General features: G+C 45.2%; 1 protein-coding gene across 6 annotated transcripts in view; it reads right to left on the bottom strand.

Moving 5' to 3' along the window:
- Positions 1-17,195, bottom strand: part of Pfrx (6-phosphofructo-2-kinase/fructose-2,6-biphosphatase) — a 179,128-nt gene that overhangs the window by 44,772 nt on the left and 117,161 nt on the right. For all 6 annotated transcript variants that reach the window (XM_077690350.1, XM_077690349.1, XM_077690348.1 and 3 more), the window contains 8 exons: positions 15,929-16,127; positions 15,636-15,819; positions 12,896-12,969; positions 12,275-12,346; positions 10,577-10,723; positions 5,910-6,014; positions 3,533-3,574; positions 1,878-1,965 (listed from right to left, as the gene is read on the bottom strand). In XM_077690350.1, coding sequence (XP_077546476.1) covers positions 1,878-1,965; positions 3,533-3,574; positions 5,910-6,014; positions 10,577-10,723; positions 12,275-12,346; positions 12,896-12,969; positions 15,636-15,819; positions 15,929-16,127 — 911 coding nt within the window. The remainder of the gene's footprint in view (positions 1-1,877; positions 1,966-3,532; positions 3,575-5,909; positions 6,015-10,576; positions 10,724-12,274; positions 12,347-12,895; positions 12,970-15,635; positions 15,820-15,928; positions 16,128-17,195) is intronic.

Raw genomic sequence — 17,195 nt, 5'->3', positions numbered from 1 at the left:
GAAGAAAAAAAAACATCCAGAAGGGGGATAGGAAAGAAGGAAAGAGAGTCGGGGGAGGGGGAGAAAGCGAACAGGGCGTCACGGTCCGTGCCCTCTCGGCCTTCACCCGGTGCCAAAGCTTCACCTTGCATCACTTTTCTTTTGCACAAATTACGCTCGAATCCAAACTCAAATACATGTTTCAACACATCGCTTCACAACCCGGCTCCAACAGCACACACAGCTCATAACTTCATGTGCACCCCGAATCTTTTCCCCATCACACTGCAAACCCAGAACTTTGCACTGCATTACAAGGGGACTCGTCTGAGGACTTCAATTCCGCTGGGAACCTTGCTCCAAAATTACACAGACCCAAACCTTCCTTGATATGATACGAGGCTTTTCTTGAAGCAGCTCTAATGAATACCACCATGCGTATGATAGTATTGGCTTTTCGCAACTCTACAAACTTGACGCACAAACCCTCTGCTTTATATAACATAAGGATGCCAAACGTTGCCTTAAAAAACGGTGGGTTTCTTTCCCAACCAAGCTCTGACTTACACTTCTATAACAACAGTGAAAGAAATTCAAACCTTCTGTCATAACTTTGTCCCCATGCTGAACCTTACTGCGCATACTAGGAAGCTACTTTCAAGGCTTAACTCTGACACCAAACCTAGCCGGGAATAATATGAGGTTTCCTACGAAACTTAGCTACATTCCTAAGCCTTGCTGAATACAATGGGGAGCTTTTTCTCACAACTCAGCCTAAGCTTCAAACCTCCCCCGATGATATAAGGCTTCCATTACAACAACTTGGCCCTGGCCCCGAAACTTGCTCTTACAATTAACAGAGGGGGAGTCGATTCCGTTTCCTATTGTATGCTGACAACATTACCGCATGGACAAAGCCAGACAACCACAACTGCACTTAGCCAGGTGTCAGAGCCCTCCAAACAGCGCTATGTGTTCAAAAAAATGGATAGTGGATGCATTTATCTCCAGAATACCAGTATTCGAATGTGGTGGGGCATCTGAATGAACATATGCCATAGGTCATAAGCCATAGGACACAAGAAGATATGCCCTAGGACTTGTTGCAGATGACAAGCAAAAAAACTTTTAGAATTACCTTCCAAGCCCAGGAAGCCCAGCAAAAAACCCTTGCAATTGAGATCTTGGGCCTGACCACAACCATAACCAAGCATTTTTTTTGCACGTGGAGAACTAACAACTTTCCAAAAATGCATTCCAACGGAACAATTTCTCTCCGCAAACTTTTTACCATATCGCAAAAATTTTAGCACCCATTCAATGCTCTACAAAAAAACATTTGTAATGTCAAAACGCACACAAAAAGCAGAACGGGGAAAACATCCTGCAAGTGTGTGAACCCCCAAAATTTTGGTTGAAACAACTGCAAAGCTGTCTGATGTGGATAAGCATTCGTCAACCACGAAACAAGGAGGAAAAAAGAAGTTGGGAATTAAAAATTTTCACCAGCGCTGAAATGTCCACTAAGGCTTGCAATAGTGGCACCTGCATGAAACATCCAACACTCGCTGCATGAACCTTGTCTGTCCATCACAAGGAAAGGTCACTCACTGGAGCTAGAGAGAGAGAGAAAAAGGCCTACCCTCTGCCCATTCTCTTACAAACAGTTGCGTACCACGCCTTTCCCTGCAACATTCGTTCTCGCTCGCTCGGAAGAACACTGCCACACTATCAGCTTTTCTTTTTTGTCTTTCTGATGACCCACAATTCGGATTTTTACTTTGGCCTGTAACACAAACCTCAGTACCTCGGCCACACTCGAGAAGGTGACTTGCACAGCCTCCCCTAACCACCATGAAGCGAAGCAGTATAAAAGAAAAGAAGAAAAGTGCACCCACCGGAGTTCTTGTCAAGGAAGTAGGCAAGAAGGCAGCGCAGCACTGCCTGATGGGCCACCACGAGGACGTTCTCCTGTCGCTCGAGTTCCTGAGTTAAAAGGATGGGGGGGAGGAAGATTTGTGGAGATCCTTATTTGCAAGTGTTTAAGTAATCTGAAGCATAACTGTAACTGTTACACACAGAGTGTCTGAGACACGCTTACTATAAAGCAAGTTACAGTTAAACCTGGTTATAACAAGATGAGCCATAACGATATAATGGATATAACAAGCAAATTGTAATTGCCCTCGGAAGTTCCCATAGAAACCAACGTTTTTCAAACCTCATTTTATTGAGGTAAAATTCGCTTGTTACCGGATATAATGAACAAATTTCGTTAGGAAGTAAAATTTTTATCCAATTTTATGACAGTGCCAACGTAGATTTGACACGGTACGCAACGTGACAACTGTACTTAGCAATTCAAAACTCCCAACATGCACTCCCCAGAAACGTGCACAAAGCTGGACGGTGCGCTGTGGGCACACTGCACCTGCGAAGCTGTTCCCACATTCTTCTCGCTGCACACGGCACGCAGCCAATGCACGCAGTACACACGGCCACTGGCTGCAGCGCGCCTCGACTGTTGTAACTCGCTGACTGTTGTAATCAACTGTTCTTTTGCTGTTGTAACTTGCTGACAGGTGTCGCAGGAAACGAGTCGTTCAAGTTAGGCCACTGTTTTTTTGAAGCGCTTCAGTCTTATTTTTTTATTGTGCTGCACGCGTGACCTAAGCAACATGAACGCACCAGACAGGAAGAAAAGAGAGAGACTATAACCTAGACCTATGGTAAAATATGGCAGCTATGATAAAAGCTGTCAGATCGGGCATGAAGCTGAGCGAGCCATCGTTTGCATCAGGAAGGTGCATCAATGTCCAATTACGGACTTCTTTGCAGCGAAGTATGTTTGAAATGCGAGTATGTATTTAAAACTGCAATAACATACATTCGCGATCTCCTGGATGCAGTTATTTTGTTGTGTACCGCCATGCGGTGAGATGCAATTTCGCCCGCTATTTGTTTTGGGTAAGTACAAGTGCATGATATTTGCAGTAAATGCCAGTTACGGCCATAATGAAATACTAAAAATACTGGTTATAATGGGCAAATTGCGGCGCTCCTTCAAATTTGGTTTAATGAGGTTTAACTGTATCAATAGAGTGATTAAACCGACGCCAAGAAACCAGAATGAACGTCTGCCTTTCAAAGAGAACTTTGAGCTTTGCTACATCGCAAACTGCCGTCGGTCCCAGTTGGGATGGCGACCCTGATTGCGAGGACATAAAATGTCAATCTTCTTTTGAGTTGCTATTTAATATACAGTAAAACCTCGTTACAACAGACACTGTTACAAGAGACACTTGGTTATAAGAGACATTTGAATGAAAGCGATTTGGTTTGTTTTCCTATGTTCGCCATATTAGCAACATAGCATACAAGAGACCTTGGTTACAAGAGACATTTTTTGCCTCCCTTGAGTGTCTCTTGTAACGAGGTTTTACTGTACTTCAGAGCTATTGATTAGTTTAAAAAAAGAAGAAACTAGACCATCATCAAAAGGGTACAAGAGGATGCAACTGCAGCATGCAAAAAAAGGCGTAAAACAACTAACCATGATGACCGGCTCCAACCTAGCCACCAGATCTTCGTAGGACTGTGAAGAAGAAAAAAAAAGATGTTCACAAAAATTCACTAAAGCAGCCCGTTTTTCTTTTTTTCCCCCTATACAACCTGCAATAAGCAGATAGTCAATAGTTCCCTTAATGTGACTTACAACTATGAATAGTGTGCAGCTGGAATAAGGTAATCTGAAGTTTGGGCAAGACATTATGCGAAGCTGCAACAAATGTCTAGGACTGGAAAAACAACTAGATGCTTTAAAATGCTGCAGTTAGGGGGCACCAAGGCAGACACATCGATTTAACCCCGCAATGCCCAGCATATCAAATTTGGCACGCGATGTTCGAGAAGCCAGAAGGGGACGATAAGTCACATAACGCTGACCAAAGCCCAAGGCATCGTTTCTGATACACTGACGAAGTTTTCTCAGGTGAGTAGTTCATAAAGGCGCCGCCAGACGCTTACTGGTAGCTCGAGAAATATGGCCACCAGCGGGAACTCACGCGGTGGCATGAAAACGGCATCATCTTAGCTGACAAACAGTGAGTATTTCATTCTTTCGTCCTACATTTTGCCCATTTTCTTCTTCAAAAAGCGTTGCACTACCAAAATGATCGCTTTGTTGTCATTTTTTGAAGCCCGCCGGCTCTTTGAAGTTGCTTCAAATTTCCGTGTATTATGTTTGATACAGTGGGCCTTCATTGATGGCTCAATTTTCGAATCGCTTTTGAGGCTCTTTCTAAAACACAGCTCTCAACTGCTCCTGGTGCTCGCACATGTATCTCATATACCATGCTATGTTCATCTGCATCATGAGTAAGTGGAATGTCTACAGGCACCAGCGCTATCAGTTCAAGGAGTGGCCACTCAAGCTGATGACATTGCCGACCTATCAGAAAGTCCGATCCCCACAGGAACAGCGCCAAGATGGTTGCTGACCAGTTTCCCTTCGTCTTCTGCAAAGGAGACGAAGGTCACTCCGAATCAGCCACAAGATGACGTTCGAAGAGACATAGCCGGCCATCTTCCACTTGTGAAGAGCAAGCGACTTCAAACGCAGGAGCTGGGTGCCAAGCGTTGGCACGTTTAGCACAGTTGTACTCGTGAAATGCTATGTACCTCTCTGCCACAAAAAGCAACGCAACTGCTTCTTCGAATACCACAAGCCATGACCCCGTAGCTGGCAAGGAGGTAGCAGAAAAGCCCGCTGTATCATATATGATCCATTCATTAAATGTTAACTGATTTGAAATTTTATTTTTCTTTTTGTATGAATGAGGTCATATTAGCCCCACATAAAGGTACACACGTGTCTGGAAATTTTCTTTGCCTGGAAATATGTTCGGGCTTTGTGAGGTTAACATCAATCATCAAAGATGACAACTTCGAAGAATCACCAATGAAAATTCATTCTAGTAACAATCTGTTATGTAGAATGATGAAGTGCCCAGATGACGGTACAAATACAAATATTAGCCTAAGAATGCTCCCACGTATTATTACCGCAAAAAAACTACGGCTTAATTTGGTGTGGACCAACCCAGTATTCCAGTACTGAATTAATGGCAACCAAAACAAGCAGCAGCAGCAGCAGTCTGAATTACCATAACCTCTTACCATTACCATAACCTCTCAACGGTGGAACCATGAAACCGCTACCTCCCTCCATCCTGACAATACCTAACCCCTGGTCCAACCCCCTCGCCCCAGGCATAACATGACACCAGAGTGGTGTTCAATTTTTTAAAGTGCAGAGCACTTTAGGGGCTCTCCTTGTTGTTGTAGCCCGCTCACTGGACCCAAGCAGAGCCACACGGCGTTCTGTCGTCGCGGCATAGCCCAGAGGCTTCGAAAGCCAAGGGGTTTAAATAGTCATAAGTGTTGGAAACTCGTGAACCGCTGGCACTTGTCATACATCTCCCCGCAGTTTAGCACAAAAGAAACTGTAGGTGATTTGAGGCAAAATATACGTAATTAACCGCCAGCGCCCGCGTACATTTAGTTCGGAGCACTCAATGGGTAAGCAAAATAGTAAGCGGAAAAAGTGGCAATGCAACGCCGGCACGTGCAGGCGGAAAAGCAAGCACAAAAGGAACTCCCGCTGGCACAGTTTCAGGCAAAGGTGCATTGGGTGGTAGCAGTGAGCGGAGAACGGCGCTACAGCCCATTATGGTGAGTCACTGCTCTGCATTTCTAACAGCTTCCAGACTGAGTGGAACGACTAATTTTTTTTCTCTCCTGACATTGAAATCTTGTCAAGAGTTGCAAAAAAAAGGCAGCATCATTACAAGATTTCATTAACCAAGTAATTCCAAACATCAGAGACATTGCAACGCGTCTAGGAGCCTGGACAAAAGTGAAATACTCACCTCGCCGCGTGGGTACCGGTAGTGGAACTTGTCCTGGTCCCTGGCAGCGAATTCCTCGGGGAACTTCTCCTGGATCTCTTCGTAGGTCATCTCTTCACAGATGCCCTGGGAAACAAGAGCAAGGAACACATGAATTTCAGGGGGTGCTCAAATCAAGCGGCCGAAAACCACTGAGCACAGAGTTAAGAGTGTCCTGCAGTTAAGGACATTGAAAAAGACATTGCAAAGGACACTTGCCTATCACTTGCCTATCAGGCAAGTGTCCTTTGAACTGTTTAAACAACAAGATATTAAGAAGTGCTCTGAAAAATATAAATAAACTGCTTATGACTCATTTACTTCATGAACCGATCTGTAGTGTTAATGCTGGGTGGACACAACTGGAGCACCCACAAATAAAAACATCCCCACACACAAAAAATAAAAGCCCCCTGTAGGGAGCGGTCTTGTACTCTTGACACAGCTAAGATAAAGTGAAACCACCATGCAGCTATGGAATGAAAGGAAATTAATGCCACACCCAGGTCTGCAAGTTATATTGCTCGTACATAAAAATTACAGTACCGGGTCTAACAGAACTGCCCAAGGAAACCCAGTCCAGCTGAAAGACAAAAAAATTAAGATGAACTTCAGGTCAGGCTAGTTGGTGGTGCATCGTTTGAAGAACTCCGCTTGGGGGTTAACACAATAACGATACCTCAAAGAAGGCAACACAGACTAGTTGCAAAGACTGACAATCGGTCTATTATAAATGAGGCGACAACAGAAACACAAGAAACGCAAGGAAAACTCAGGAACTTCTAACTGGCATAGACTGTACTACAAGCGAATTGGCAATCTGGCGAGTTCTGTTTGCCCTTCCCAAACCTAATGCTGCAGAAATTTCAAGCATCCAAAACTGCAGCTGTTTCACCGAAACGAATTCCTAGGCCTTGCTCAAAAATTTAATCAGCAAGAAAAACCTGACTGATCGTAACCCACCCCACATTGCAACCGGCTATAAAAAAATTTACTACTCCTTCCTAAAGAAAAATGGGAAAAGCGCGAAAGCTAAAAGTGCGTCCAACCATGGCTGAAATTGCTTCCGATTGATCGTCAAACCTTTGAAGCCCCAAATCGCTAGTGAATGAACCAATGTGATAACTTTTCGCGCACTAAGTAAAAGCATCTTATCACCATCATCAACTGCCTACTTAGGTCCACTGCAGGGCAAATACTTCTCCCAATGACTTCTGATCCCTCTTGTCCTGTGCCGCTCGAGTCCACTGTTGGCCACCGAATTCACCTATTTCATCACTCCATCGTGTTATTGGCCTTCCCCTTCTTTTACACCCATGTCTTGGTATCCACTCGGTTACCCTAATTGTCCACCGGTTGTCTGTTCGTCTCGCTACATGGCCAGCCCATGTCCATTTCTTTTTCTTTATTCCAACTATGATATCGTCTACTGGAGTTTGTTCCCCGATGCAGGAAGCTCGTTTCCTGTGCCGAAGTGTTACTCCTAACATTACTCGTGCCATGGCCCGTTGAGCAGACCTAGGTTTGTTTTCCAGTTGTTTAGCAAAGCACCGAGTTTCAGCTATGCATGTCATCATGGGCAGTGCGCACTGGTGGTAGATTTCTCTTTTGAGAGAAAGATGTAGCTTACTTTTTCCTATTTGAGAGTGCTTGCCGAGTGCTCCCCAGACCGTACCTATTCGACGCCGGATTTCCCTCCTGTGGTTGGGGTCAGCACTAACCATCTGTCCAAAGTAGTTATATTGTACCACTTCTAGCTCTTGCTCTACTAAGCTAAAGAGGGCGCTTTCGGCATGCTAGTTCCTCATAGCAGCCTTACTACCATGCTTTTTGGATGTAGCTCAAGTATATTTTGCAGGTGTTCTGCAGTCTCACTCAGCAAGACTATGTCATCTGCAAACCTCAGATGACTCAAGTATTCTCTGTTTATCCTCAATCCTGTGTTTTCCCAGTCAAGCTTTCTAAATACTACATCCAGACATGCAGTGAACAGTTTTGACGAGATGGTATCTCCCTGTCGTTACCCCTTTTGGATCGGGAATTCATCACGGTGTGCGAGGGTTTTTCTAGAACCCTTGTGTCTTCTAGAAGTCTAGAAGTCTTCTAGAATATGTATTCTAGAACATGTCTTATGCCGGTATCCTCTATTCCCTGGTCTTTTAGCGATCCTAGCACGGCTATAGTCAGTACAGAATCAAACGCTTCATCATAATCCATAAATGCTACGTAAAGGGGTTTAGTGTAGTCTGTGGATTTGCCTTTAACTTGACTGACAACATGGATGTGATCCATAGTTGAGTACCATTTCCTAAACCCATTTCCTAATCTGGGTTGTTGGGAATCCAGGCTGTTGCTTATGCTGCTAACAATAACTTTGGTATACAGTTTATAAATTAAGGTCCTTTATGAATAAGAATAATGTTGGCATCTTTCCAGGCTACGGGCACTTTTGGAGTCCTTAAGCAAACAGAAAATAGTGCCTTCAAAAGATCCACGGTTATACTCTCGTAACCTGCAATTTTTTTTTTTTTTCATGCCCTTGAGAGCCCTCCCTACTTCCTTTTAAGTAACTAGTGGGACATCGCAGGTTAAGCTTGTACTCTCAGCAGTTTCTCCTGATCTAACATCACTGTGATACAGTCTGGTGTAGAATCGTTCTGCTACCTTTATTATCTCATCCACGTTGCACGAAATGTTACCCTGCTCGTCTGAGGGCGTACATTCTGTCTTTGCCGACGGCTAGCTTCCATTTTAGTTGCTTTCAAACTTCCTATTTGCAGCGTTTACACGATCATTGCCATGTTATATGCACGAATGTCGTTTCTTTTACTTCTCCTAATCAATTTAGACAGTTCTAACTCAACTGGACCCACCCTACTTGACACTGATGCTCTTATGTTTCGTAATTATTTTTTCATTTTCTTAGTTTTACTGTTTGTTTCCTAAATGCTGCTTCTCCAGCTGCTGTAGATTCTGTGATTGCTGTTAGGTTGTCATTTAGCTGATCTACGCTATCCTCATTCCTTGTCTACGAGCGCAAATTTGTTTTGAAGATTCATTTTAAACTTCTCTGTCCTGGCTCTGACCGACTCCATGCCGAGTTTCTTACTTTTCACGAGTTTCCATCTTTCTTTTTTGAGATTCGGCCTTACCTTGAATCTAACGATCCTATGATCGCTGCTATGAACCTTACTTAGCAATCTATGTCCTGCACAATACCTGGGTTGTCACTTAAAGGGACCCTGCAACACTATTTCAGCAGTGCAGAAAACCTCCGTGACGTTTAGATTACACTGCCAGGAATACCCGAGTCAAATATTACGCGTGCACGTGAAGTGGTGACCGCACAAATCGCTGTGAAAGACGGGGAAAAACCAACCGCACTCTCTTCAATTTTCCTCATTGTGCAACCCTTGGCATGGCCTAAACGACGTTATTGCGGCCATGGCTGTCCTATTGGCTGTCGCTGGTCAACTTCACAGCTTATTTCTCGCATTTCCTGTGACAATCTGCCATCGTCCGCACTGTGCACCAACTTCTATGTCTGAATCTGTACAAACAGTTTAGGCGTTTCTTTTGTGTTTTGAGTGAGCATGGAGTTTGAGTGGTGAACGCAATACTTCCCTTTCAACCAGACCACTCGACAACAAATGTTTACTGCTTCAAAAACGTCCTACCAGCCTGAACGCGCGCTTGCGAGCAGGCAGCCATGCCTGCTTTTTTGTGGCACCAGTCCGGAAATAGGCATCTCCACGTTGCGGAGAAAAGGAGAAACCTCCCCGTCCTGCAATATATCGAAGGCCACCGAAGAGAATCCCCTGAGCTGCACCCCCCTTCTAAGGGAGAGAGTGCGCAGCTTTCGTCACGTTGTCTGTGGTCAAGTTAAGAGGGAAAGATTATGCGCGCCTTATCGCACGTAGTTTCGGCGATATTGTGTCACGTACACGCCGTGTGCCCAAGAATCTTATCAGAGCCTTTCGACTGACCAACCAGTCTATGGGGAAATGCATTAGGTTTTTGACAGGTCATCACTGGTCCCACTAAGAAAGCTTTACATGTAAAGGAGCCCTGAAGAGAAAATACAAGTTGGGTTTATTAGAAAGACTGCTCAGTCCCGATAACAATGATACCAATATCATCGCAATATTCGAACAAATAACGGAGATATTAAAGAAAACGTGCGAAGCAGTCGCGACCCCCTAGCCGATTTCCCGCAACTTTTCTATGATGTCACAGAAGCTTGTTTGTGCGATTGGCGGCCGCCTAATTGACCTGTCGCGACAACACATGACTGGACATCTGTAATGGGGCCTCTAGTTCCATTTGATGACATCACTTGTATGCTAACGTGCAGTTAACACACTAAAAATTATGTTTCATTGTTGGCCCGTAAGACGCCATTCTTGCTCATAACACGCCACTGTGGTGCAAAATTTGAATGTTTTTAAATACTTCTTGCTTTTTTTTCGTTAAAAAAAAACATCTTTTGTGGCTGTAATGGAGCTGAGTGAGATGCTGAATCCGAGTTCTTTCAAATTACACGAAGTTGTATTTTCTCTTCATGGCTCCTGTAAAGAAGCAAGTCCACCCCAGGAGCTGGTATGAGCGAACAACAAGCGGAGAAACATGCAGCTCCCAGCAGGACTCACGGCGTCGATTTCGTTGAGCGCCTTCCAGCGTTCCTGGGGGGCATCGATGCCGGAGGCGGTCTGGATGGTGCGCTTCAGCTGGCTGGTCCACACGCGCAGGCGGGGGATGGACTGTTTCTTGATGAACTTGGCCAGGGCCAGCGCATACTGCCGGAGTTGGGAAAGCAAAGAATATCAGACGACGAGCAGACATTGCCTCAGAACGTTTTTGAAAAAGAAGCACAAAACATAGTTTGCGTGCAGTATGCCACAGAATCTGCACTGGGTTACAACTTAAAGGGGCCATGCAGACAAAATACAAGTTTTTTTCATTCGAAGGATTTTGTGTTTTATAGTACCCCCAGCGCTTGCCCGGTAGCAAACGATGCCGTATTCACTGAGAAATTAATCCGTTTAGTTAAAATTTTGATTCTCCTGCCAAATGTCGTGTTTTCGTGACGTCTGCCATGAAGTCACAGGAGCAGGTATTCAAACAAACTTCCAGTGTGCCATTAGACTCTGCAGCCTTGCTTACTGTCAGTCCTACCAGATGGCGCTACCATACTCAGCCGCAAACAATTGTCTGCCGTAGCTTTGTTTTTGACCTTGTTTGCACCTGGCTTGTTTTTGTTACGGTAGAAAGTAATCGTTTTGTGAAACATCAAGTATCCTCAACAAACAGAGTCACGTAAGACAATGTTGCTTACAACAATCGGCCAGTGTCGTGTAGGAAAGCTCCAAAGTGGTGGACTGCTGCGCAGCTAAAATCAGCATAGTGTGCCCAGTACCAACAGCAGTGCACATCAGTACTTCTACTCTTACGTGTATTTTTGTAACTTTCATTGTTTACACCACATTCTTAATGCTGTGAAAGGAATATGCAATACATTTAGGCACGAATAGCTTGTTCGGCAAGCTTATAATCTCTGCCTAGTTTGAGTTTGCTTTTGCCGGCTTCAGCCAATCGCACAGCTGGGCATTGACATCATAGGTTCAGATCAAGAAATGAGCTAGTGGGTCGCATGGCAATTCCCTTTTTTCCAAATAATATAGCTTATTTGAGTGAAGTGTGCGTTAAGGGTGGTGTCTGTACTAGGATTCTAATGAGGCAATCTTTCGATTGAACCGAACGTGTGTGTTATCTGCATGGCCCCTTCAGGAATGACAACAGAAGTTACACCTACCCCTCCCTCATCACCCCAGCCAGCTGTTCCTCTGCGCAACACAGGGTGCATCACAGAAAGCATTCCGGATGTGACACAAGCTGTTTCTGTGATTTTTTGGACTTAACCTGCTTATAAATTACTACAGTGACAACAACAAAAAAAAAAAACTGCGTGAGAACAATAAGTGTAATCTCATTTCGAAACGCGCACACGGTGACATCTGGGTCCATCCTTTTGGCGGAGTGATGCACTACATAAGCTGTTGCAGATCTCAGCTTGTACCAATGCACAGTCCCATCAACAAAAGTTGGAATTGCAAAACCTTTCATTGTACATCCTGTTCTGTACTATCGAGGACCTTCAACAAAAGGTTAACTGCGCGGGTTAGTCATGCAACAAAACTTTACATCGAAGAAGCTAAGTTGCGAGTCAGCCAAGGCACATGTCTGTTAGGCAACAGGCACGATTTCAAAAACAAGAAAGGACTATCAGAAATCGCAGTGAAGTGCTTCACAGGGCATCGCAGAAAGCACCAAAAGTACAAAGCTCGTACCTCTTTTCCCCTGTCTGAAAGGTCAGCATCGCCACCAATCCTTCCTTGAAGGTTCAGAACACTTTCGCCGTGCTGCGGGGAAGAAAAAAAAGGAACAGCAATGTTTTGCCCCACCGAACTTAGTGGGAATTAAGTGTAAAGAAAGGCGTACCGTATTTTCGCGCGTATAACCCACACCATAAACGCGAAAATTTCAGTGGACAAATAGGGGTGCAGATAATACGCGGGGCTTTTCCTTTAGTGCAGCTTCACAGCAATGCGCATTGTGCTGTGAAGCTCCTGCGCAGTAACGCTGACTAAGCCTTCTATGGCAGTGACTGTGCCAAACATACAAGGACAAGGAACAAAAAACAAGGACAAGCGCACTCTAACTGAATTTTATTAGTGAATTGTGACTTTTGCCTTGCAGTCAGTGTATTTTACTTGCTAAACATACGTTTTTTCTGTCTGCATAGTATGCGATGTGTTGCTTGAGCAGTAGCTTTCGTGCAGCCTTTCCTGTATCAAATGTGCAGGCAATACGCGGGGATATTTTGTTTTCGTTCGGCGGGCTGAAAGTGGGGGTGTGGATTATATGCAGGGGCGGGTTATACGCGCCAAAATATGGTATATTCCGCTTACCCTCGTTAAGTAGATGGATCGTGGCATGATGTGGATGTTCATGAGGTAGTACACTACCCTGCTCTGGATGTGCCCTGCGAGAAAACAACGCAAATGTTAAAAGGCACAAGTTATTGATACCGCAATGGCGAGAAAGTGCTCTGTAGTTAAACCTGGGTATAATGAAGTCCACAAAAAAGTTGCAACTTTTCGTTACATGCAGGTTTCAAGTTAAGCTTCGCGTGAATGAAGCAGGAAGACAAAATGCTAAACATCGGTGACAGTGAACTCGCCTTTCAAGGATTTATTTCACGGAGAAAAACTATGTGAACTGCGCCTGATGCTTTCGCATGGGCTTATGCACCACACGGTGCGCTTCAAAGAAGCAAGGTCACGTACCCCCATGTTCACAAACGTACCTTAGCTGTCACTGTTACCTTTTGGCTTTTTTCAGTACCTTAACCCGTTTCAAGAAACGAACTCATACTGAAAGGGCGCCTTTTCGCTAACTTTGTGCTATTTTCCGTACTCAAATCTTTTTATCGTAGCAGGCGGCGATGTTCTTTCTCCCCAGCGGAGACTGCATTTAAAATTGCGAGACTGCTTCGAAAAGACAACTTTGTGTTCTGGCAGAAGAACTCATCACCAGCGAATCGACACCATAGGTAGCAGGGGAAACGCGCACCTATGGGCTCACACATGGAAACGGTCACACATGGCAAAGCGCTCACACAAACGCTTTTCCACACTTACACGTGGAAATGGACGGTTTTCGGCGCAGGCGAAATTCGCTAAGTTAGTCCATTTCTCAAGCCAATTTTCAGAAAAAGTGCGCGAAACAATGACTCATCAGCATAGCAAATTTGTTACATCAAGGTTGACCGTTGCAACGCCTTCGTTACGTAGTGGTCGCAAACACGCGGGTTTCAATGGGGCTGGCAATGGGGAACTGAAAAACTTCGTTAAATTTAGGTTTTCGTTACATAGAGGTTCGTTGCATCCAGGTTTAACTGTATCAATAATCATGTTGAAAAGTATGTTCCAAATGAGTTTTAATGATACAAAAACACTTACCACTCAGTCCAATAATGTTAAATTATAGTTAAATTTTCACACTGTGCAGGATATTTCATAACATGAAGCTGCCAGCGAGCAGCATTTTTCCCACTGCCCTCTCTTCTATTGTGCGTGACGGCCAATAAACATGTATTGATTTGATTTGAACATAGGCAGCAAGGATGATTGATTATGGGGTTTGACTGACACTACGCAGGCGATGAAGCGCGCCGTAGTGGAGGGCTCCAGATTAATTTTGACCACCTGGGGATCTTTAACGTTCATCAAAATCTCGAACACACGGGCGTTTTTGCTCCAAGACTGTCCAAACTAATTACGTGCTCATTTACTGATGTGCAGTGGACCTGCCCTCAGCAACCGTACCAACCATTCCCACGCTCATGCAAATCCACAGGCGCACACAACACACAAACATTGCCAAGCACAGCTTTTCGTCTTCTGGAGCATGCCACCCCACACATTTCTGTCATTTCAATTCCGAATATGTTCTCAACGAGGGGTCATGTATACAGCGTGAATAATGAAACTACACGTCAGTTAAAAGACACCAGCCTCTTACCATTTTGTCTCTAACGTGTCCAACAGAATCTGCTAAACTATCGGACGAAGCTGCAGTGCACTATTAACCTTCCTAACAACCTCCGGTGCTGCGTTCAAGTATCAAACATCTCAAATTTGATTTATTCTTTATAGATTTTATTTCAATGTCACCCAAGGCCTGTGTGGGCATTACGTAAGGAGGATTGTACAGGGTTACAATCGGGAGTACGCAATATTTTCTTGTGAGAAAATGCTGTGTACTTCCCATTAACACACCGAAACTGCACCTGGGCTATGAGGCACGACGTAGTGGGGGGCTCCAGATTAATTCTGACACCCGCGCCAAACATGTGCCAAAACTGTGCCGAATCTCAAACACGCGGGCGCTTTCGCTTTTTGCCTTCATCTGAAAAGCAGCCACCGTGGCTAAGATCATACCTGCGTCCTTGGGCTCAGCAGAACAACGCCTTAGTTACTCCGGTGGGTGCTGGCACTTATCCCATGAGTCGACACCACATCCCTCTGTAACTCATCAGCATTCTTTTAAGTGCAGAGCACTTAAAGGCCCGCCTTGTCGTTGTAGCTCGCTCGCTGGACCCAAGTAGAGCCACACAGCATTCTGTCATCGCGGCGTAGCCCAGAGGCTTCGAAAGCCAAGCGGTTTATATAGTCATAAGCATTCGAAACTCGTGAACCGCTGTCTTACATCTCCCCGTTGTTGAGTGCTAAGAAAGCTGTGGGTAGATTTGAGGCAAAATATATGTAATTAACCGCCAGCGCCCACATACATTTAATTCGGAACACCCATTGGGTTGGTTTTTACGATAGTAAGCGAAAAAAGTGGTAGTGCAATGCCGGCACGTGCGGGAGGAAAAGCAAGCACAAAAAGAACAGAAGTCCCACTGGCACAGCTTCAGGCAGGGGGCATGCGATCACTGCAACAGCGGGAAATTTGAAACGTGTTGAGTGATAGCAGTGAGCAGATGACGGCGCTACAGCCCATTATGGCGAATCACCGCCCTGCACTTCTGACAGCTTTCACTTTGAGTGGAACGGCTTTAATTTTTTGCATTCCCCTCCCATAAAAAAAAAATACAGCTGCTGAGACCAGAAAGAACTGCCCTTCCCTGAGCCTCTCGCTTACCCTCGTGCCTGTGCACAACCACCTTCTGGCCCGTGTTGAAGATCTTCATGAAGGAGTAGTGCTTCTCCTGCACCTCATCCAGCGTCTGGTAGCAGGCCTTGTAGTGCTCGATGCGGTGCACAAAGTCCAGCAGCGCATCGTCCTTGTTCATGTCTCGGTAGTCCGGGCTGTTCACCTTCACCTCCTGCAGAGACGAATGGACACACGTGTCACTCGGCTTACAGGAGTCGTTATCTTGTTCTTCTTTCATCTCAAGACCTCGAGGCTCGATCAGCTCCTAGCAATGCACTGACCCTTATGTTGGCCTCAATGATCTGGGGGTCGTCGCAGTAGGACTCGACAAAGAAGAGCTTGAAGCCGAACCGCTCGCACACCACGTTGTAGATGAGCTTGCGCCGCTCGAAGGTGGTGTTGGTGGCGTCGTACACCGCCACCTCACCCTCGGCCTCCAGCCACTTGCACATGTCCTCCAGGGCGTCCAGGGCACACTTGCTGCAGGTCGAGAGAGAAAGCGCAGAACATTAACAGCGTGACAAAATTCATACTTTGTTCTTCAATCAGGCTTTAGCCAAATCTCCAAAACTACTCAACTGAAATGTTATACATCTGTAAAATACACGAAGGTTTGGTTCCCTCTGCCCAGTTTTGAACAGCCACAGTTCAATACTCTCGAGGGCAAGTTCCGAACAGCATAACGACAGTAATACACCGTTAACTCAAAGTCGTAAAATCCCCTAAAAATTTCGAGATAACCGGAGTTCCGAGTTAAGCGATATGCCGAAAATTTGTGGCCAGGTCACTGAAATAGAGCTGGTAACAAAAGCTCCACTGCACAGGGGAGATTTCCTGACAAAGGAAAAATAATTCGGCGGAAAAACAAGTTTTTGTTATTGCGGAAGAGAGAACTGCGTGATGTACGCCGGTTTCGCTTTCGCATCTGGTACCGGAAAAGCGTTCGTGATCTGCTCAAAGCATCGCATCAATTGTTTGTCGTCACTGCTACATTCTAACTTGTTGCGAAGCAGGTGCAGCATGTTTCTTGTTTCTGCCATTGTAGGCACTTCTCGAGGCGCCTAGTCGTCTGCATGATCAGGTGCGCCATTCTCAACGATGTAGGCGTCGGACGCCATTCCGGTAATGGGGATGCCGTGTAGCGCACACAGCGCGTACAACAGCGCATACTCGTACAGCGCATACTCCGCACAAATTTGCGATTCAAGACCGCGTTCGGCGCGTAGTTGGAGCTAAGCGTTCGAACAGGGACCTTATCAGCTGCCTGCAGTGGACTTCGCCTTGTGTCCTCTCTGTCAACATCTCGACATATCCGTAACCCCCCGGAAAAACGCTTCAATATAAAGAGGAGCAAACACATAGCGCCAATGAGAGCTAAATGCATGGCGATAAAAAGTTGACCTAACCAATATTTCAAAATATGCCAGTTTGAGTTAGCGAGGGATTACTGCATTTCTATAACTTCGCATTCACCATTGTTACACGGCTGCTTCAGTGTTCTTTATGTATTACATAAATTTATGGGAACAAGATGCCAGCGCAACTGGT

This window comes from Haemaphysalis longicornis, unplaced genomic scaffold (genome assembly GCF_048455015.1).
Source record: "Haemaphysalis longicornis isolate Haplotype H1 unplaced genomic scaffold, Haemaphysalis longicornis Haplotype H1 scaffold_10, whole genome shotgun sequence".
NCBI lineage: Eukaryota > Metazoa > Arthropoda > Arachnida > Ixodida > Ixodidae > Haemaphysalis > Haemaphysalis longicornis.
Note: the sequence above shows the minus strand (reverse complement) of the source record. Positions and strands in the feature narration are given on the sequence as shown.